The 23,415-nt window shown below is 43.3% G+C and overlaps 1 protein-coding gene across 2 annotated transcripts; it reads right to left on the bottom strand.

Annotated features, from left to right (window-relative positions):
- Window positions 1–399: 399 nt before the first annotated feature.
- rmi2 (RecQ mediated genome instability 2) lies at window positions 400–20,742 on the bottom strand. Of its 2 annotated transcripts, none has more exons than XM_055651769.1 (2): window positions 20,388–20,726; window positions 400–1,317 (listed from the first exon to the last, which is right to left on the bottom strand). In XM_055651769.1, exons 1-2 carry the CDS (start codon window positions 20,677–20,679, stop codon window positions 1,169–1,171), a joined length of 441 nt encoding a protein of 146 aa, XP_055507744.1. In that variant the 5' UTR covers window positions 20,680–20,726; the 3' UTR covers window positions 400–1,168. The 2 variants fall into 2 exon arrangements, with proteins under 2 accessions (XP_055507744.1, XP_055507745.1); XM_055651770.1 differs by lacking the exon at window positions 400–1,317 and adding an exon at window positions 1,325–3,491 and having other exon boundaries at window positions 20,388–20,742.
- Window positions 20,743–23,415: the final 2,673 nt, after the last annotated feature.

Below are 23,415 nucleotides of genomic sequence, written 5' to 3'. Positions count from 1 at the left end.
CGCCGCACGCCCCCTCCCACGCCTCTGCCCCGCCCTCTATTTTTGAGACCAAGAGTTAAGCAAAACAGATGTTAGAGGAACTAAGCAGATCAGGCATCATTCATGGAGGGAATGGATAGATGTTTTGTGCTCTCCATTTTACTGCTCCACCACAAAATCTCCTCGAAGTACGCTTACTTCGAATTTCTCCTCTCTGACGAATTCTATGAGACCCTCTCTCGCTGCTTTCTCAGTGATTCCTACTGCTCTCCTTCTCTTTCACATGCTTTTCTCCACGTAACCTACCGAGTTCTTCTAGCATTTGTTTTTGCTCAAGATTTTAGCATCTTCAGTTTCTTGTGTCAAGTCTGTTTGTTCCAGCTTAAAGGATGACATTTTGTACTTAATAAACTCTTGGCCTTTTGTATTCAATAATGCAGCTCATTTTATTTTGTCCCATGAAACAGTCCACATTGATTTATTTTATATATAGCTTTACAATTTTATTAAAGTAACGACATATTCACCTGGTCTGAAATTGAATATATTTTAAACTGTGAAAAAAATAAATAAGTAAAGAGTAAAGTGATAATGTTACATAAATGTTATAACATTATTACACTATTGATGTTTTACACAATGGACATTAATTACCCCAACTCAGACTGGTTTCCTGGAAACCTTCAGCAATGAGGCCGCAACCTTTAACCACTGCAGTCATGGTTGTTTTTCTTTATCTGAGTAAAAAAAAGCTCTGAAAATTGACATTAAACAGTTGACATCACATAAAAGAGAATAAACACCAAAGAAGTCTGCAGTAGCACATCAGTGCCAGGAATCCAGGTCATTGTAATAACATGTTCAACTGTTCTTCCTCTTCTCATTTCATTATGAAAGTTCCCAATTGCCACACTTCCCAGAGTTCCTAATGATGTTTCCCTTGTCATTAATTATTATACAACATGATCCCAGGATTAAAAAAAAAGTTCTTCCCAAAATGATAATGAATCAGTTCATAAACCAAATGATTTGATGTTTTGCAACTCCTGTCCTTTGTGGCACGATTGCTTCCAAGCATTTCAGAAGCTTCTCAAAGACGTCATGTTCTCATTCTGTTTGCATCCAGATCACGTTGCTTTGCATTTCAAATTGATATTCAATCGAACAGAGGGCTCCTTTTTGGATAAATCTATGGCATATTTTGCTGGAGGTCCTCCACTTCAAGTTTCCACATGCTCTTATGCAAAGGATTACCAGAGAGATCTGTCACCTTGACAGCACGCACAACAGGCTCAGGTCTGCATGACTGGACCACCCCCATCACCATCACGTAGTTTCCTGCAAGAAAATATTTCAGTAATGAAGGGTCTCAAAGTCCCAAGTCTGACGCTCAAAGAACATTACTAGACAGTGAAAAATCAAAAAGTGCCGGATGTACCCATGTTCATAAGGGATAGAAGCAGGATTAGGCCAGTCGGCTCATCAAGTCTACTCCGCCATTCAATCATGGCTGATCTATCTCTCCCTCCGAACCACATTCATCTGCCTTCACCCCATAATCTCTGACACTCAGCAGGTTAGGAATGTTGACAGAACTTGTGTTTAATATTTTAACATGTACAGATACAGCACATATTAAGTGTAAATTATGTTTCAAATGGTGTAACATAATGCGAGCTGTCACAAAGTGAACAAAGCTCAAGAACTGTTGGTGAATAAACATGACTTTAATGTGTGGAAGTGGAGTTATAGCCCTGCCTTCACAGTGGTCAGTTTTCGTCACGTTATAGGTAAGATGTTGTTAAGCTGGAAAGGGTGCAGAAGAGTATGTTGCCAGGACTCGAGGGGCTGAGCTATAGGGAGAGGTTGTGCAGGCTAGGACTATTCTCCTTGGTGCACAGGAGGATGAGGGGTGATCTTACAGATGTGCACAAGATCATGACAGGAATAGATTAATTAATACACAGCGATTGTTGTCCAGAATAGCAGAATCAAGAACAAGAGAACATTGGTTTAAGGTGAGGGGATGAAGATTTAATGGGAATCTGAGGGGTAACTTTATTTTACACAAAGGGTGGTGGGTGTATGGAACAAGCTGCCGGAGGAGATAGTTGAGGTAGGTACTAACGCAATGTTTAAGAGACATTTGGACAGGTACATGGATAGGATAGGTTTAGAGGGGTATGGGCCAAGTGCAGGCAGGTGGGACTAGTGTAGATGGGGCATGTTTGTTGGCATGGGCAGGTTGGCCAAAGGGCCTGTTTCCACACTTGTCACTATAATGAATTTACATCAATTTTTCAATTCATCAAGGAGCAATAAAGCATACCCAAATCACAGCATAGTTAATTGTTTGAAACTACTGGAAATCATTAAAGCAATTGTAAACCCATTAATTTCAGTGACTTATTTCTGCACTCACTGGTTGCTGTGGTTTTGCCAACTATGATTCAGATTAAGTGCCAAGTGATGCATTTAGCAAGATCAAATCAGAATAGGGCATAGACAGTAAATGATCTAAAAGATTGGTCAGACCACACCTGGAGCATTACGTGCAGTTCTGGTCACATTAGAGGAAGGATGTGATGAGCTGGAAACAATGTAGAGGAGATTCACCATTTCAGTCATAAGGAGAAATTGAATAGGCTGGTTTACATTCACGGAGTGGAGTTGGCTAACAAATGAAGAGGTATATAAATGATGAGGGGAGTAGATAACAATAATTTTTCCCCTTGGTGAAGAAGCCTAATAAATAAGAGCATAGAGCTGGGAGGTTTAAATGGATTTCCCCTCTCCCACCCACCCCGGGAATGATTGGAGTTTGTAACACATTGCCTGAGGGGGTGATGGGGTCAACTACCCTCACAACATTCTATAAACAGCAAGACCAACACTCGAATTGATAAGGAATAGGAGGATTTGGACCGAATCCAGGTAAATGGGTCCATTGTGGATAAGTACAAAGTGGCTTGACTTGGTTGGCCTAAGGATCTGTTTCGTAATGCATGACTCTCTATAACTCTGCTTTAAAAGTACTCAGGGGAAAGTGCTTTGGCACATTCCTGGGTCCTGAAAGGTCCTGTGCAAAAATTAGCCTCACGTTGATATGTGACCAATGATTTTGCAACCTGACATCAGTCTCAAAGCCTCTATTGCAGGGGTCAGCAACCTATGGCCCAGGGGCTGGATCCGGCCCGTGACCCAAAATCATCCGCCCACAGGCGTTTTTTTTCTCTCCGTCATCTAGACTTCTTTAGACTGTTTATTATTGTTGGCCAGTGACATAAAGACTTACTTTAATGCTCCTAGCAATCCTAACAATCCAAAAGATCGGAACTGATATAATCCCACGAACTGGGCAAAAGGTTAGTTGGATTGGTGGGCGCGGTTCCACTGATGTAAAAGTTGCAGCGGCTGCGGTGTGCGGTGCTCAGCACGCCCCGGAACCATCCGTCCCCGCGTTTCACCCAGGGGAGGGTCAGGAATCCAGCGGTAAATGGACGGGACTGGTCCTAGGAGAGGAGGGAGAGGATGGGGGAAAGGGGGAGAGGGGTGGAATGGGGAAAAGGAGGGGGAGGAGAGGTGGAAGAGAGAGGTGGAAGAGAGGAGGTGGAGAGAGGAGGTGGAGAGAGGAGGTGGTGGAGAGAGGTGGTGGAGAGAGGTGGTGGAGAGAGGTGGTGGAGAGAGGAGGTGGAGAGAGGAGGTGGAGAGAGGAGGTGGAGAGAGGGGGTGGAGAGAGGAGGTGGAGAGAGGAGGTGGAGAGAGGAGGTGGAGAGAGGTGGTGGAGAGAGGTGAGGAGAGCGGAGGAGAAGGGGGGAGGAAGGCGAAGAGAGAGGGGGAGGAGGAGGAAGAGAGGGGAAAGGCGGACGAGAGAGGGGGAGAGAGTGGGGGGGGGAGAGAGGGTAACAAAGGGTCTGCATGAAGTTTGGGACAGAGAGGGGTGAGGGTAGTTTCAATAGGGTGATTTCACGAAAGGTCACTGGAGCGTAGATCCACACCCACGTGACCGCAAAATTCAACTGGAGGACATGCGATACTTCCGGTACATGTTAGTGAATGGGAAAACACGCACTTTCACACCCGTTAAAAACATCGAAAACGGCCAGTTTTTGAGCTGCAATTTACTGTGCCAGTCGGGGTGACCGTGAGGCACAGCTACCTAAATTTACAGTCCAAAAAAAAGAGAAACTAAGGTAAATTCAAGAGAGAGCTGAAGGTGCAAAAACAGCGGAAGTGCTTAGCGGACATTTGTCGTGGTGATTTAAAGATCCAAAATATCAGGAATTATCGCGTTTGCTCGCTGTATTTCATCAAAAGTAAGGCATTATTGACTTTTTTATCTTTATTCATTTGTTATATGAAAAGTTTTATATTGTGCAGGCTTTAAACAAGAAACATTGAGAAATATATTTTGGCAAATAATAAAATGTCCTAATTTTGTCCAACTAACAGCTGACAATTATCCCATTCCTTAGCTTGCATCTGAGTAAAATTTATTTCAAAACGCATTGATAGTTTACCATTATTTAAATGGTAAATGTAGCTTCAGATGCGTTTTCATTTTGCATGCTAAAACCCACCTGAGAACCATGGGCGATTTTGCAATTTTACTGACGGATTTTTCACTTTTAAAACTTTTCATATAACAAATGAACAAAGATAAAAAAAGTCAATAATGTCTTACTTTTGATGAAATGCAGCGAGCAAACGCGATAATTCCCGATATTTTGGATCTTTAAATCTCCACGACAAATGTCCGCTAAGCACTTCTGCTGTTTTTGCACCTTCAGCTCCCTCTTGAATTTACCTTAGTTTCTATCTTTTTTTTGGACTGTAAATTTAGGTAGCTGTGCCTCACGGTCACCCCGACTGGCACAGTAAATTGCAGCTCAAAAACTGGCTGTTTTCGATGTTTTTAACGAGTGTGAAAGTGCGTGTTTTCCCATTCACTAACATGTACCGGAAGTGACAAGTGTCCTCCAGTTAAAATTTTCGGTCACGTGGGTGCGGATCTACGCTCCAGTGACCTTTCGTGAAATCACCCTATACCAGTGTCTCAAACTAACTGCTATGTTCAGTTGTATTAATATTGCTTTTATAAATATTTATATACGCGGCTCGCCATCTGCTCAGACATGGGTCCTGGCCCCAGTACAGAAAAAGTTTGCTGACCACTGCCCCATTGTGATCAAATTAGATGAAATCTACTTCACATGAACTACACAAAATACATTGTAGCTCATGCTAATGGAAACAAAGCTAGAATACCATTAGCACAAAGTCCATGCAATCCAGTTAGTGAAGTTATTTGTGTTTTTTTAAACTTACTTTTAATATACATTGAAGCTGCAATTAGGACATAGAACACAGAGCAGGAATAGGCCCACAATGTCCATGTAGACCATTTTGCCAAGTTAAACTAATCTCCTTTGCCTGCATGTAATCCATATCCCTTTGTTCCCTGTTTCTCCGTTTGCCTATCTAAATTGTATCTGCCTCCATCACCACCCCTGTAGCATGCTCCAGGCACCCATCACTCTGTAAATAAACCTACCCCACAGACCTCCTTTAAACTTTGTCCCTCTCATCTACAGCCCACGGCCTATCGCCTTTGACATTTCCATCTTTTTAAATGACTAATGGGAACAAATGAAGGGCCATTCAGACCATTGCCCCATTTAAACATAAATGTGTGCAATCATTTATTGCATACGATAGTGCACAGTAAGAACATGAAGCCAATAACGATGATAAATTATCAATAACTTGATAATTATTAATAACGATAATTAATGAATAAGAATTAGCTGATAATATAATGAAAATGGCAATGAACTGGAAAAATAACCAATTTTCTTTCACTTTGCAGTTAAAATAATAGTTTTGTGCCATGACCTACATATCATTAATTGAAACCATAACTAAACTGAGTAAAGAAAATATATAATTTTAGCAACAGAGATGAGAACAGAACCGTGTTAATCTCTCCGATATGAATGATCTAGTCATCGTGAAATGCACAAGCTGACATGGTGTTCTCCAAACAGTTCATTTATCTGTTCGATTCTCTATGGGTGGTACAGGTGATCAACAGTGTAATAAGTGGGAAAGGGAACAGACACTGACAGCAATCATCACCTTATGACGGCCTCCAGCAAGCTAAAACTGACGTGCGAGTTTACTGAAGGCTGTATCGGTAATAAGCAAAAGAGTGACTTACACCCAGTCTAAGGTAATGGTACAAATTGTGGATCATGTTATCACTAGGCGAAACATTTATATATTTGGCTACAAATTTGGAGATACAACGGGGAAACAGGCCCTCCGGCTCACTGAGTCCGTGCCACTCACCGGCTACCCATACACTAGTTCTATTCCACACACTAGCGATAATTTACAGAGCGCAATTAACCTACAAACCTGCTTATCTTTGGAATGTGGGAGGAAACCGAAGCACCCGGAGAAAACACACGCGGCCATAGGGAGAACGTACAGGCAGCACCAAGTCAGTATCAAACCTGGGTATCTGGCGCTATAATGGTAGCAGCTCTACCACTGCACCACTGTGCCAGCTTAACCATTGGACCTGATGGTGATGGGTCTAACCAGGGCTTCTGGGCATAATAAAAAAGTCAGAAACATCTATAGGTGGCTTATTCATCAAGTTAAAACCAAACTCAAGATTCATCAGAGCTGAATACTTTTAACAACTGTCTGTAGTGTAGAATACTGAAGAATGACCAAGGATTCACAGTCTTCAGCTCACACAGCTAACCTTAAACCCTATCTTTTGGCTCCAATCAAATACAACACGTAGAGCTGTAAAGAGATACGTGCAACAACTTCACTAAATTACATGTTTAGATGGAAGCCAATTAGATTGGATCATTAGAGCTCCATTAAAAGAAACACCTGAAGGCAAGTGAAAAAAAGGTCACCTAGAAACAACATGGCAAAGAACAATGGAAGTAGCTGGGGCGTGTGTACCTAAGAAAACATTGAAAGGCCAGCTAGAAACAGACAAGAGTGGAAGAGTTTTGTGGCTGCCCGCAGAAGTTGTTACAGAAGTGTAATGAGTAATAAACTAAACTTAACGTTTAGTAATGCTATTTGAGGGTAATTTATCACCCAGGACAAGATGAATAGTTCCATGGAATTTGTGACCCAAAATATCATAGGCCGTGGATTAACACTTCATCGTGTATTGAACTAAAAAACAAATTGACCCAGATTGCAAAGATATCCATTGAGCCATGCTCAACATGGATATCAGATTAACGCTTAGCTTCAACATTTTCGCGCAACATGTTATTTGGACATAGATAAGTTTTCTCTAAACTTTGAAGATGCCACATTATTGGGCACTGATTTAATTCCATGGATTTGATGTGCAAGTAATGATCCTTGTACTAATTCTTGAATATTTCAAGCCTCAGGTTCATTAACAAAGTAACTATTTATTTCACCATGGACCAGAAAAACACCAAGCAGCACTAGGGGAATGTCATTTTACAAACTGAAGATCTTTACAAACAAAGTGAGTGCATAAACAAAGAAAGTGCCTTGCAGTGTGATTTGTTTTTTACCAGAAATGCTGATTTATAAACAATTGACTCTTCAAAGGGGATGCAGTAAATTACTCACAGGCTTCCAAGAGATTATAGCAAGTACTACCACCAATTTTGTAAACTTTAAAAAAAAACATACACAACTCTGCTAATGCACACCATGAAAGAAAACAATTCTACCCTGTTCCATGACAAACTGCTGAATGAGGCAATTATTAAAGCTATAAATTAAATTCAAGGAAATTGATGGTGTGCCCAATTCCATTCATCATAGCCAAGTCAAAAGAAATCATACAACAGAAACCGGAGGGGATTTTTCCCAAACACTTACTAAAGTTGCATGCTGTTTGTTCCTCACTAATTTAGAAAAAACTGAAACTCTATTCCACGCATCTCACATGACAGAAAATTTTAAATGCAGAAAGTGCAAATTAACTCCAAAATGGGACAATACGTATAAAGGAACTGCCAACGTACGGTTGCACGCAAATTGAAGGAACAGCAGCTCATATTTCACTTGGGTAGCTTACAACTTAGCGGTATGAACGATGAATTTCAGGTAACTTCTACTTACACCTCCCTCCTCTCTTCTCCTCTCTCCTCCCCCCTCTCCCCCCTCTCCTGCCCCCACCCCCCCCCCCCCCCCCCCCCCCCCCCAACGATATATCTGTCTTGGGCTCACACCGTCACTGATCAACAATCAGCCCAACAGGGCACCACCTCATTGAGGCCATCTTTTGCTGGTCCCGATTTGTCGTGGGTTGTTTTCTCGCTTCAAGTTTCTCCCTCCACCACCCCGCTTGAACCAGTCTGAAGCAGGACCCTGATCTGAAACGTCATCTATCCACGTTCTCCAGAGATACTGCATGACCCGCTAAGTTACTCCAGCAACTTGGGTCTAGCTTTTGGACAATACAAAAGTTGGCTGTTAGGTGCCAATTTGTCTCTCCAAAAATGTTCTGCTTGGAAACAAAAATAACTCGATTGCCAAGCCTTTACAGTAAAAGCGTGTTTATTGCATATTTTTGACATACTTAAAACAGATACCCTAGATTTGTGCAGCATGGTGCTGTCAATGTGCTCATCTGACCACTTCCAAAAGAACTGTCCACCAGCATTTCAACAAGTATTCTAATATCCGGCCCAATTGCAATCAGAGGGCTCACATTAACAGATCAAAACCAAAACCTTTCTTCATTAAACTTTACTGGAACCGGTCCATGCATACTATTTATCTTGGGTATCTTGTTTGCTGGCAGACAAGAATCTAAGATTTTTAAACCTAATCAGATTTGGTAACCTAGAGACACGTGGAGCTGCAGATGCTGGAATGTTGAGCAAAACAAATTGCTGCAGGAACTCAGTGGGTGAGACAGCATCTGTGGAGGGACAGGTGACATTTTGGGGTCGGGACCCTTCTGTAGATTGATTTTAGTAGGGGGGAGAGAAAGCTGCAAAAGAGAGGTGGGGGCCAGTAGGGGGCAATGTCAGGTGTTTTTTAATCCTCGTTTCAAGCAATGCTATTTTCATTCTGTTGCCCATATACAAAGTTCAGTGAAATTCAGATGTTGATTAATTATGAATATTTGATTGAGGATTTAAATTGTCATTTGTTGAATTCTGCAATAATTGTCAACACATTTTGAATGCTCACATTGGAAAGAATGAACCATTTCATTATGATACTCAATTTATTTATTTTTAAAAACCTTGCCTACTCAAACCAATGACAGGAGCTATGACTAGGAGACAGGCTCAGGTTTGTCTACACACCAGCACCTGATAGATCACCGACTCTTCACGTAGCAGCTCAATGACTACCGAGACTTTGGCAGATTTCTTGTGAAGGCCTTGCACAATTTACAAATGTACTTTCCACAAACAGTAGCCACTGGATCACCAGGCCTGAGGGGAAGTCTGAAGAGTTTCCCTTTTTAATTTTTTATTATTCCAGCCTCAGACCAGTGGTAATACTATTGCCTTGAAATCAGAATATTGTGGAAAGTCCCATTTCAGATGGAATATTAAACCGAATCTTCCTCATAAGTGAACAGAAAAATAGTTCATTCTTTAAAAAAACAGGGTTATTCTGGGATCCTGACTAGCATGCATCTTCTTGGTTCTTGGTCCTCCAAAATATTCCAAATGGAATTTAAACTGGAGGTGGTGAAGGGAGGGCTTAGGGTGAAGGAAGGAAGCGTAGTCTTTCAACATCAAGAAAGACAATCTGGTAATTTATTTCATTGCACAAGCAGACATTCAAAGAGCAAACTGACTGCCAGGCTTCCCATATTATTGACTTTACATCAAGCACTGCGAGATGTCCCAAGTTCATGTTGTGATGAATTGGTGTTTTTCTCCTGGAGTCAAGAAACATGGGAATCAGTTGCAGCAAGGATCAGTTAGCTCGAGCACAGACCAAGAATGAAAACCGGGACATTACTGGACAACATTTCTCAATATTACTTTAGTAAATATATTTACTCTAAATCTCCAAATAATTTATTTTATTACTAAGCAAAAAAAGTCCAAAAATATGAATTTGTCAGATCTCAAAAGGCAAGCCTGATAAGCTGCCCAAGGAACTGCAAAATTAATTCATGAATAGCAATTTGGAGATTGACTACTTTGACCAAGCACACATTGCATCTTTCTCAGGCAGACTCTCAAGATAAATGTGAGGTTATCCACTTTGATGCAAAAACAGGAAGGCATATCTAAATGGTGTCAAGTTGGGAAAGTACAACAGGATCTTGGGGTCCTTGATCATCAGTCAATGAAAGTAAGCATGCAGGTACAGCAGGCAGTGAAGAAGGCGAATGGCATGTTGGCCTTCATGACAAGAGTTGAGTATAGGAGCAAAGTTGTAGTTGTACAACTGTAGTTGTACAGGGCCCTAGTGAGACCATACCTAGAGTATTGTGTGCAGTTTTGGTCTCCAAATTTGAGGAAGGACATCTTGCTATTGGGGGTGCAGCGTAGTTTTACAAGGTTAATTCCTGGGATGGCGGGACAGTCATATGCTGAGAGAATGGAGCGGCTGGGCTTGTATACTCTGGAATTTAGAAGGATGAGAGAGGATCTTATTGAAACATAGAAGATTATTAAGGGTTTGGACACACAGGAAACATGTTCCAAATGTTGGGGAAGTTCAGAACCAGGGGCCACAGTTTAAGAATAAGGAGTAAGCCATTTAAAACAGAGAGGAGGAAACACTTTTTCACATAGAGAGTTGTGAGTCTGTGCCTCAGAGGGCGGTGGAGGCTGGTTCTCTGGATACTTTCAAGAGAGCTAGATAGGGCTTTTAAAGATAGTGGAGTCAGAGGATATTGGGAGAAGGCAGAAACGGGGTACTGATTGTGGATGATCTGCCATGGTCACATTGAATGGCCTACTCCTGCACCTATTGTCTATTGTCAGGATCGAGACTGACTTGTTGCCACTCATTCTTTGGATTCCATATAAGCTGATAAGCCCAAGGTGTGGCATGCAAATTTTGCCACAGATGGGATTGTTGGTGCTGGATGGACTGGATGCAGGATGGAGTGGACAGGTAGGTGGTTTAGGAGTTGGTGCACTTCTACCGTTTAAGCTGAGTTTTATGAGCACCCAACTCGAAATTCTCAATGTCATCCAAAATGCTTCTCCATTTTGTTTAAGGTTACCACAGGGTTGGTGGGATGTTATTTTTTCCAGCAAGGCTTTAATTAATCCCCAAGTAGATTCATCCGTCCACCTGTTAAGTTAGTGTTGCGACAGGAGTTCAGAATACTATAGCTGTTTTGATGCCCTAGCCAGTAGACTTAGTGCTCACCTTCTTCCCCTCAGTTTTGCAATTTCCTTTTGTAATTCATCTTCATCGTAAAGGCTGCTTTGGCCTTTGGTATTTGAGTTACTCATGTTCTTGTTCTCAGCTGAGGGGAAGAAGTCAGTTCTGTTGATCAGTCAGCCTGCCATGTGGAGATTCATCTCCTGCACCCTCGGATTTACTGAACTGAAGTGGTCGCTGGCTTTGTTTTCCACAATCCACATTGAGTGTCTAAAACCCCATGCCACTTTCTGCATTTGCACAGCACACATTGTACTCACTGTATTCCTTTTCCACTTGTTCTTACAGAGATGGCAATTCACCTCATTGTGTCTCACCTACAGTGGTGCCATTAATAACAAAGCAGTTGGGTTCCCAGGCTTTGATGCAAGGCTTGGGTTAAGACTTGGCTGTGTTGCCTAGGCATAAACGAATGCATGTAAGTGCATACTCACAGACCTGTGTCTGTGAGCATGTGCACAAGCCTAGACAAGCTTTTTCCCCATTACCTTTTCCCCAACCCCCATCCCACCTACTAATTCAGTTCAATTTCCACTCCTCCATCTCGGGATCTCTGCAGTTGCATGAAATTCCCACTCGCAGAAACCCTGCCTCTAACCCTTGAGAAGCTGCCCCTTTCTTTTGAACCTCATTACTTTGATCCCATCTTTGTTACCTTCTCCATCCCATTGACCCTCTGCTCGCTACGCCTCTGCACCATTTCATTTCCAACCCTTAGCACCAGCACTCAGTCATCCAGTCCTAAGAAAAGCCCAATGCACCAACACCATTCCCTTAGCAAGAGAATGTTAGGTTTGCAACCTCAAGTGAGTCAGTACACAGAAGCCACATTCTGTTAAAATCCTGTTCAACAACTGATGTCTCATTGTCTAGGTGCATTTCAGACTTATAACTCCGTCTTACCAGAATGTTGAAGCTAAACTTCTATTTTCTCTTTAAAGCTGAAGAAAAAGAAAACCACAAACCAGTTCTGGGTTCTGGGCTTGGCTTTTGACACAATGAACTTTCAGTCAAACAAGTCGCTGTGACATATCAAAAGAATATGTCTAGCAGAACCAAGAGCCACTTTCCTCTGGTGCAGTTTCATTTGAGCTTCACATCCTCTCATATAAACCATTAGTTGCATCAACATGCTATTGTGCAAGGAATTTTGACTGAGTTAACCGCATTGTAAATGCATTTCAACTGCAGATAAACTTTCACTTTCTCACTCATTACAATCACTAAATGTCATAATAAAAGCTTTAGTATTCATAGCTACCTAAATTGCAAGACAGCTATACAAGAAATTCAATTACAAACTGACTATCCTGTTCCTCCTATCAAGCTGTAAGATTTTTATTTCGTATTCCACTGAACATTTTAATTCTCGATTTACTTGGATGTCAAAACTACAACTCTCCTGTCCCTGGATTTTCTCTGCTGCTGAAGGTTAGCAGAGAATTGAGCCCATCACTCGCAAACAGAGGATTTCCTTGTCAGCAATAAATGGGAGCATCGAGCCACTGCATCAAGCATTCATCTTTATATGCTTTCACTGTATCACAGTCCCACTATAGCAACAACTTTGCAAATCAATCTCCACACTTCCACTGCCCTCTTTGTCATGGTGTCATATAGCACAGAAACAGGTAATTTGCCACACCATGTCCGTACCATAACAGAGACACGAGGAACTGCAGATGCTGGAATCTTGAGCAATACACAAAACGGTGGAAGAACTCGGCGGATCAGGCAGCATCTGTGGAGCGGAATGAATAGACAACGTTTTGGGTCGAGACCCTTCCTCAGACTCGAATTTACCAGCACTTGATCTGTAATTTTCCATGTCTTCAATAACCTTGTTAAAATGTTGTGGGAGTACTGCGTCCTGAGGCAGTGGATTCCAGATTCTGAATATGTTTCCCTTACAACTAAAAGGACCTTTCAGCCTTTGGCTTCCAACATTCTTATGTTCTAATCTTCAGATAGGGGGTTAAAATATGGTTGGCGTGATAGCTTATAAAACACGTGATAAATATGCAAATAAAACAAATAGTAGTCAAGTCAAATTATATACCGTTGAGTCTCACATCAGTGATAGGGAAGCTTTGAGAGGATTCAGATAAATAGCTTTTTCTTGTGTTTGGAAGAGAATGGGGTAATTGGAGATAGTCAGCATGTTTTGTCTGCAACAGGTCAAGTTTTATAAACTTGAATATTCTGAGGTGATAAAGGTGATTGATGAGGATAGGGTAGTGGAAGTCTACATAGACTTTAGGCAGGTATTTGACAAGGTTCTTCATGCGAGTTAATCCAAATCCAGGATGGACATTCAGGACTTTTTTCCAAGAGTTGTAATGTCAAATCCAGGAAGGAATGGTTTTAAGATGAGAGCGGGAAAGTTGAAAGATGTGGTAGATGCATGAAATGCACTGCCACGGGTGGTGGTGGTGGTGGTGGAAGCAGATACGATAGAGAAATTTAAGAGGCTTCAGAAAGTGATTAGTTTAATTTGGCATCATGTTCAGCACAAACATCATTTGTGGAAGGTCCTGTTTCTATGCTGCACTGTTCTGTATTTTACATGTTGCCTTTGATGTTAAAGGACAAAAAAAATCTTGCCGCTAGTGTAACGGCCACAGTACAGTTTTATCCTCCCTATCCAAGAAAGGATAAGTTTGCCTTTGGAAACTGTGTATAGATTTACTGGATTCCTAGAATAAGGGAGTAATCCAATAAGGAAAGATGCAGTAAGAGCAGCCTATATTTAACTGGAGTTCAGAATCAATTTGAGTTAGACAATATTCTGAAAAAGAGTGACAGTGAATGCCAAGAGGTTGCATCCTCAAACTGGAGAATTCAAAACCAGTGGGCTTAAGGTGGAATATCATTTACAATGAAGAGGTTTGCAATTCCTTCAAATTCAGTACAACAAAGAGCTGTGGTTGTTCAGTCATTATGTCATAATGAATGCTGAAATAATTTGACTTTTCAGCATCAGCAGTTTGAGAATTTGACAGAAAAGTGAACTTGAGGCACGGGATCATAAGACATGACATGCTTCCACCACCATCAGTGTATTCCAGGCACCTACCCCATCTTTCAACTTTCCCTCTCACCTTAAAACCCCTTTCAGTGTTTGAGGCATGAGATGTGATCATTAATTGGTAGAGGAGGTCAAAGCATCATGAGGCTTATTTTTCCTTATATCTCTGAATGGATCTTGCTTATTCCAGCAGCAATAGCAACATTGGAGGCATGAACACAAGATATGATTATAATTAGAAGTAGCCGCCCATTAGGGCAGTGGCGTTAACTTCCCTCCTGACAGATAAAACAAGTCGCCGTATTCTAAACTCAGTTTTGTAATGGGATAACAGGGTCATTTGCAATCTGTGAAATAACCTGTCCAGCTATTGGTTTAAAGATGCATCTGTTTACAGTTTTCATTCAGAATAACTTTCTCTAAAAAGGTAATGTAATTTATCGGTTTCAAAAATAGTATTTACTGTACCCATCCGTATCCAACAACACGTCCATTCACCTAGTTGAACTCATCCGCTCATCTATCTGAACTCATCCACTCATCAAACAACTTTTCTTTCAATTCCATTCACTTTCTCCAGATCATAAGTAGCTATGGAAACTCAAATGGGCCATAGCTACATCTGTCTTTTTTTGTGGATAGGTAGAAGTCTTTGTTTCAGTATTTCTCAGACCCTTTCCTCAACTTTTTTCTTTAATAGTATATTGAAAAAGTATTGGTGCTACTTCGCACACCCACATATATATTGAGAAATGTAATATTTTTGCTGCCAATTTCAACCCCGCTCTCCAGGCATGGAAATCGCTGTCAAAACATGGAGGAGGGGGAGGGGGAAACAATTTCTTGGCAGCCGTACGCGCACACACACATGGGCCCTGTAGAGTATATTTGCTGTGGACGGTAACATCGGGAGATGACCTGGTTTGGGACCGACTCCGAACTCCAGCAACTGCAGGTTCGTGTTTGTCCGCCCCAAATCGTGGGACTTGAATCGGCCCATTCACGGGGCCTTCCATCACCCAGCGGAGGCTTCAACATCGGGAGCCTCGATTGCCTCGACGCAACAATTTGACCGTGGGGCGATGGAAGATCCCGGCTGTGCCGGGCGGTGAAAAGCCCCACGAACGGGCCAATTCGAGCTCTGTGATCTTTGCTCCACAGACGTCTCCCTCCTCCAATCACCGCGCTCTATCCTCAGTCACACCCCCCTACTTCCGCCTCTGACCGACACCTTCCTTCTCCACGCGCTGAATCATCATATCCCGCCCCATTGCCTGCTGACCGACGTCTCTCTTGTCCAATCGGCGCCCTCGATCATCAGTCCCACCTCCACTGTCTCGCGGAAAGCGGAGATTTCACCCAGTTTTAAAATACGGATCACAAAAAGTGGGGGGGATCTTCCCCCACTTCTCAAAATAGGGGGGATCGTGTGTCCCCCTGCGATTTCCACCCCTGCTGCTCTCATCTTCACATGTACCATCTCTATCTCTTCTCTTCCCTTTCTAGATCGCAATGCTTTTCTCTCAGGGGACCAACTTTGCACAAATGTGCCCTATAAACCCGCAGACTCACATAGCTATCTTTACTCTCCATCCTTCCAAAACAGTACCCTGCAAGGATTCCATTCCATTTTAGCAGTTCCTCCACCTTCAGTGTTTGCTCTGACAGTGAGATTTTCCATGCAGGTGACACTGATATACCATTCTTCATTCTGAAATGGATTCTCATTGACTGCATCAAATTTTTGCCAAAATCTCTGTTCGCACACTTCCTACTCTATGACAAGACTAGTGTTCCCCTTCCACCCCACTGGTCCCCTTATTCAACCCGGTGTGCGCTCGCAGAGTCCCGCGGCCGTCCAGCCGCGCGTCAGGCCCCGCTCCGAGATTTCCAGCCGCGCGGAGGTGAGCAGGCCAGGAGTCGCACGCTGAGCAACTCGGAGGGGGGGGTCAACGACACCGAGAAGCGACGCCGTTCTCAAATCTCAAGTCAGTTCCAACAGGATTCCTTCATCACACACATCTTCTGATCTCCTTTCACAATCATTTCCTCCTCATATACCTGGTCCATTGCTCAATCATCATCAACCACTTCATACAACACTGTCCTTTCACCTCTTCCCCACACACACCAAGAAAATAAATAATCCTTCCAGTTGAAGCAGAGATTCACCTGCACTTTGAATTCATGTAATGTTTACTGTGGTATGGCCTCTGCTATATTCAAGAACTCAAATACTGCCGTGCCAAGTATCCATGTTCATTCAGCTTGAGAGATCTGAGTGAGCTTCCTTTGTCCGCCATCTTAATTCTCCAAACTGCTCCTGCTCTAACCTATCATTAGTAGCTCGAGGAACAAGACCACATATTTCTTCTGGGCTGACAGTAGCCTTTTGGACTTCTCCCACTACTAATTAACATCAAATTCTCCCACTACTAATTATACATCAAATTCTCCCACTAATAATTTTCCTTCTATCTGTATCACCACTGGATATTTCTCCACTAAGTTATCCATTTGTTATTTGCAACCCATCACAATTCTTTGTTGCCCTCTAACTAAACCCTCTAAAAATTTAGAGATTTTTCCTCTGCCAAAGGGTCTTGGACCTAAAACTACATCTGGAAGTTCTCCAGAAAAGTTGATGGCCATTTGTCAGTTCTTTGCTGCTAATTTAATTAAATATCATCCGATATGTGAGGAATCTGTAAAACTGCAACTGCTGGAACATGAAACAAAAACTGAAATGGCCAGTCAAGCAACACCTGTGGAAAGAGAAACCAGTCAATGTTTTGAGTCAGCAACCTTTCCTCAGAACTGGAAACTGGTGGGTTTACACTTTTCAAAGCATAGCCGGCGGGGGAGGGGAGAGGGCGGACCGAGTGAGATGCAAGACACAAGACACAAGTCTTTATCGAGATAGGTCAAACCTTATCGGGTAATAATGAGCACAAGTACTGAACTGCAGCAAGACATTTTAAGCATCTTGAGCTTCCTGTGCAAGACAGCGTGCTGGAAGAACTCAGCGGGTTCAGGGTGATATTTCGAGTTTGGCAATGTTTCCAGATGCTGCCTGGCCGACTGAGTTCTTCCTGCAGTTTATGTTTTGCTCAAGATTTGAGCATCCGCAGTCGGCTGTGCCTCCATTTAGCTTCCTGTTTCTTTCCATTTTAATTCTCAATTCCACTCCCATTCTGACTTCTCTGGGGTCTCTTTCAGAGATACAATGAGGCCCAATGAACAACCTCAGGCACACAGTTGATTCATTATTTTCCCTTTATGATACATGTCCCTGTTCACCCCATGGATGGGGGGGCGGGAAAGAATAGGTGCTGGAAAGGTAGTAAGAACAGAACCTGGATGGGCGAAAGTCAAAGATGGGTGAGGTAATTAGGTCAGTATAGCCGATAGCCTGCAGAATGGGGAAGTGCAGCCCAGGGCAGCGTGGAGCCAGAGGTACTTGGCTGGGACAGGGACTATGACCATATAGGTGAGAGTGAAGTGGGGCAGAGGCAAGATTACACAGGTAGTGGATGAAGAGAAGTGAAGAATTTGTAATGAGGTGAAAGGGATGGAGCCAAACAAAGGGACAACACAGTCTCATAGCTCCAACAAACCAGGTTCACTTCAGAATTTCAGTGATGTTAATGAAGAATTTGCTCATTCAACATAACCTGGACACACTAACGATTATTTAATACTACAAATTCATAGGTACATGTGAATGAATAGAATAACTTACAGGGAAATAATGATGGAGAGTGGGATCTGGAATGAGATTGATCCACGAGTCACAATAGATTCAGTGGGTCTAATATTCTGACTGCATGAGTGTAACTAGTTTAAATCTGTAGGGATCTGCTAGGACCTCTTATTTCTGATACAGTTCCATCTCCGATTTTCTGGCACCCTTGGACTCAGAGCTTTTCTGGATTATCCGTTTTGCCAGACCAACAGAGGTCATGGCCTCCGAGAGGAGTCCAGCGATACCAGAACGGTTCACTTAAGAAGTTGACACCTGGACTTCAACAGGTGTCAACTTCTCTACATCGGCAAGACCAAGCGCAGGCTCAGCGATCGTTTTACTGAACACCTCCTCCACTCAGTCCATCTTAACCTACCTGATCTCCTGGTGGCTCAGCACTTCAACTCCCCCTCCCATTCCCAATCTGACCTTTCTGTCCTGGGCGTCCTCCACTGTCAGAGTGAGACACAGCGCAAATTGGAGGAACAGAACCTCATATTTCACTTGGGTAATTTACACCCCAGCAGTATGAACATTGACTTCTCTAACTTCATATAGCCCTTGCTTTCTCTCTCCATCCCCTTCACAGTTCTCCCACTGGTCTTACTGTCTCCGCCTACATTCTATCTATGTCCCGCCCCCTCCCCTGACATCAGTCTGAAGAAGGATCTCGACCCAAAACGTCGCCCATTCCTTCTCTCCAGAGATGCTGCCTCCCCCGCTGAGTTACTCCAGAATTTTGTGTCTATCTGCAGTTTCTTGGTATTACATAGGAACAGCATTGCTGGTTTACAAAAAAGTGGTATACAGTGAATGGCAAGATCCTTAACAGCATTGATGTACAGTGGGATTTTGGAGTCCGTCCATAATTCCCTGAAAGTGGCAACAGAAGTAGATACAGTAGTAAAGAAGATGAAAGGTATGCTTGACTTCATTGGTCAGAGCACCGAGTATAAGTCAGAAAGTTATGTTGCATCTTTATAGGAATTTGGTTAGACCATATTTGGAGTACTGTGCAGACTGACATTAGTTTAGTTTAAGTTGAAGATATACACAAAATGCTGGAGTAACTCAGCAAGCCAGCCAACATCTCTGGTAAAAAAAATATGTGACAGTTCGGACTAAAATTAGGTGGGGGGTGAAATAAACTGAAGGCAAGAAAACACCAGAACAAAATAGGGGCCGACAACAGATGACCTCAGGAAGGGTGGAGCCCATTATGGCCCATTGTCAAGTGGGAAAGGTGTGGTAATAAGAGCGATACAAACAGTGGTAGTGGTAGGACGACTAGGGTGGCGAAGGGAATGAAGGAGTGACTTGAAATGAGAGAAATCAATGTTCAATTAAAGGTTGCAAGCTGCCTCAGTAAAATAGGAGGTGCTGTTCCTCCAATTTGCATGTGGCCTCATTCTGGCAAAGGTCAGTATGGGAATGGGAAGGGCAGTTAATATGTTTGGCAACCAGATCATATCGGCCAAGGTGGACTGAGCTTAGTTGTTCAACGAAACAATATATAGCTCATACCAGGAGTCGTTGGGAGTAGATGCAAGTGAACCTCTGCCTCAACTGAAAGGACCGTCAGGGTCCCTGAATGGAGTCAGGGGAGGATGTATAAGGATAAGATGGTTATATCAGTTGGCATCATGTTCAGCATGGATATTGTCGGCCTAAGAACCTGAGTGGGTAATGTACTGTTCCATCTTCGATTGATGAATCTCCTATATATAAACCAAAATATGGATTGAACGCGTGTAGGGAGGAACTGCAGATGGTGGTTACACCATAGACACAAAAAACTGGAGTAACTCAGCGGGACAGATCTGGACCTGGATGGAGTACGCTGAAAAGCTCTAGGTAGAGCATCACTCAGCGCTATGATGGTGGTAGTCGAGATGGAGATACTTTTGAAGTGCACCTTTGTATGTGTTAATATTTTACATATCTCTGATGCTAGCTGGTAGGGTATTCCAATCCCTTGCTGTCTTGAAGAAAAATGAGTTAGAAAGTGCTAATGAAGTGCCGTGCGGAATGAAATAATTTCCAGGTTGGTAGCTTCTGGGTGCTTTCATCTAGATTGGAAATACCAATCAGAGATGCTGCCTGTCCCCGCTGAGTTACTCCAGCATTGTGTGTCTATGTTATGAAGTGAACGCAGATCCTGACACACCTCGTGTTTAATTCATAGTTGATATATTGCCTGGACTCGGAGGCGGCTTGAGCCGGGCCTGCTGCCTTTACCTCGGTTAGTGCAGGGCCTGCCATGCGGGACGCCGCCCGCACCGACCACGGTGAAGGTGCCCGTCTCGTCGAGGAGCTGTAGGCTGGTGTTGTGCTCGGGCCGCACATCCAGCACCGTCCCCTGCATCCACACCACGCTCACGTCCAGCGGGGCCCTGCCGCCGTCGCTGTCACCGGCCCGATGCAACAGCCAAGCGGCCGGCAGCCCGGTCCGTGTGGCGGCCGCTCGCAGCTGCTCGGACAGCACCTTGCTGGGCGGAGACTGCAGCCGACACCCGCCACCGCCCGCCATTGCTGCCTCCAGCTCCAGCCCGCCAATTGTCCCTCCGCCAATGAGATCGCACAGCAACAGCCCGACCAATCGCAATTGCGTACTGATGAGCCATCCCCACCAATGAGATCACGTAGAAATAACCCGACCAATCACAGACACTCTGACGCCTCTCTGCCAATCAGCGAATAGCTACGAGAAAGCTCGAGACATAGTGACGAGCGAGCAAGATAGTTCACTCCTGCTAAATCCAATGGGCTGACGTGTAGTACGCAACGGAGCGGAACGGCGGCCATTTCAGTAATCCCGACCCGACTTTGGTTATCCCTCTCGCAGTGTAATCAACGTTGTGGGGGGTGGAGTTTGTGTTAATAAATTATATTTCTGTTAATTTTCTTTTTTGTAATGTTTTTAAAATGTTAAATGTTATTTTAATGGGGTTTTTTTAAATTTCTTTTTAAATGACTCGTGTGCTGTGTTTGAGTTGATGTTTGTATTACACTTGCACTCTGTAATTCATCTAATCACACTGTTCACAACTGTGGTATTTGGTAAAATAATAGCAAGATGAAGATTCCAGTTGCTCTACTCTTGGAATGTTCCTTAATGTTTTTTTGTGTCTATGGAATTGCTTTTCAACAATAAAAATGGGTCTGGTCTTCCCAATAGCCAGAGAGTGGATGAGATCTGTCTGTAATGGTGGGGTTATCTAAATGAAATATTTAACAAAATAAAATTTGTTTTGAGCAAGATTAACAAATTATGTATAACTTAAGGATGATTTTATTCAGCGACCGTACAACTGATTAGATTGTGTAGGAAAGAACACAGATACACACATATATGAATGTGATATCTATATATTACTAAATCTCTGATCTTGACCGATTTTGGCCCACTGTGCTGAGATTTCCGACAGAACGCCTCCACCTATGGATATCATTTTTGGCCACCTTGCTCACAGCCCCTCTCCGCCTTACAGGTGCGGAGGATTTTTCCCATCGATGTAAAATCAGAGAGATATTAATGTTTTTAAACAATTCACCATTCCCTCTGCTGCCACTGCTGGAGGGAGGGGGAGGGACTATAAAACCAGGAAGTGGTGTGCCTCACTTCGTCTTTGCAAGATGGATGAAGCCAAGGGTCACATCTCTCTGAGCTCTGAATAACACTGAACAAATGTCTACACAACTGTGAGTACCCTTAATGTGGTTTGAAAATGAAAATATGGTTTGTTTGAAGTAAAAAGACACTGCCTGCAAATGGTTGTTTGGGTGCTTTGGCTTGAAGTTGAAAGGCACTACTTACTGAAAATGGTGGCTTGGGAGCTTTGGCTTGAAGTTGAAAGGCACTACTTACTGCAAATGGTGGGTTGGGAGCTTTGGCTTGAAGTTGAAAGGCACTACTTACTGCAAATGGTTGCGGGTGATTTGCTTGAAGTTGAAAGGCACTACATACTGCACATGGTGGCTTGGGTGCTTTGCTTGAAGTTGAAAGGCACTACTTACTGCAAATGGTGGCTTGAAGTTGAAAGGCACTGCAAATGGTGGCTTGGGTGCTTTGGTTTGAAGTTAAAAGGCACTACTGCAAATGCACTTCCTGTTTGCACTGTATATTGATTTAAGATAAAATACTACCACTTACGGCTGTGATTTTTGGCCATCTTACTCGGTTCCCCCTCCGCTGAGCAGGTGCAGAGAATTCTTCCCATCAATGAAAAATAAAACTGTTATTAGTGTTTAAAGAATGTTGAGAATCTCTCTCCTGTCAATCACGCCCTGAAAGCCGCGCCTTTTCCGGTGGGAGGGGGTTATAAAACCCGGAAGTGTGGGTGTGGCTCAGTCTCTGCATGATGGGGGAGGAAGAGGTCATGACTCTGTCTGAGCTGTGAATTAACTGAACACACTGAAAGTCTACTGAACTGTGAGTTTGGTGTTTTGTGTGGTTTTTGGTGGTTTCACCCTGCATGAAATGCTATGAAGCTGTATTTGAATTTGGTGGCCTTCGACCCAGCTTGAAGTGGAATGAAACTGCACTTGAATTTGGCGGCCTTGCATCCTGCTTGAAGTGGTATGAAACTGCATCGAATTTGGTGGCCTTGCACCCTGCTGAAAGTGGTATGAAACTGCACTTGAATTTGATGGCCATGGATCCAGCTTGACGTGGTATGAAACTGCATTTCAATTAGGTGGCCTTGCACCCTGCTTGAAGTGGTTGGAAACTGCACTTGAATTTGGTGGCCTTGCACCCTGCTTGAAATAGTAGGAACATGGATTTGAATTTGGTGGCCTTGCACCCTGCTTGAAATGGAATTTCAAGGAATGGTCATGAGTCAACTGCCAGCCCATCAGCCGTGAGTGAGCTGCCAGCAGATCAGGCTTGAGGGACTGAGCTGCCTCCCCAAGAACCCATACCAGCACTCCAGAAAGCCCCCCCACTGGCCACCAATATTAGAATTGGTGGAGAGGTGGAATATTGCGTCGGGGGACCAGCCCTCCCGTGTGAACATGGGACCCAATTGGTCCCACTTAGTCTAGTAGATGTATATAATCATATAACACACACATATATATTTCTCCAGATTTTTTATATATAGCTAGACCAAGTGCAGACTCGTTGGGTCTGTTCCCCCAACGTATGGTGGTGGGGGGGGGGGGGGGGGGGTGAGGCGGCACGCAGCGTCACACACACTAACTATCCCCCCCCTCCCCCCCGCACTCATGCTAATTACCCCCTTGATATTATATTAATATTATT

The sequence above is a fragment of the Leucoraja erinacea genome, chromosome 20 (genome assembly GCF_028641065.1).
Source record: "Leucoraja erinacea ecotype New England chromosome 20, Leri_hhj_1, whole genome shotgun sequence".
Lineage (NCBI taxonomy): Eukaryota > Metazoa > Chordata > Chondrichthyes > Rajiformes > Rajidae > Leucoraja > Leucoraja erinaceus.
The sequence above is the reverse complement of the archived record's forward strand: the minus strand, read 5'-3'. Positions and strand labels throughout refer to the sequence as shown.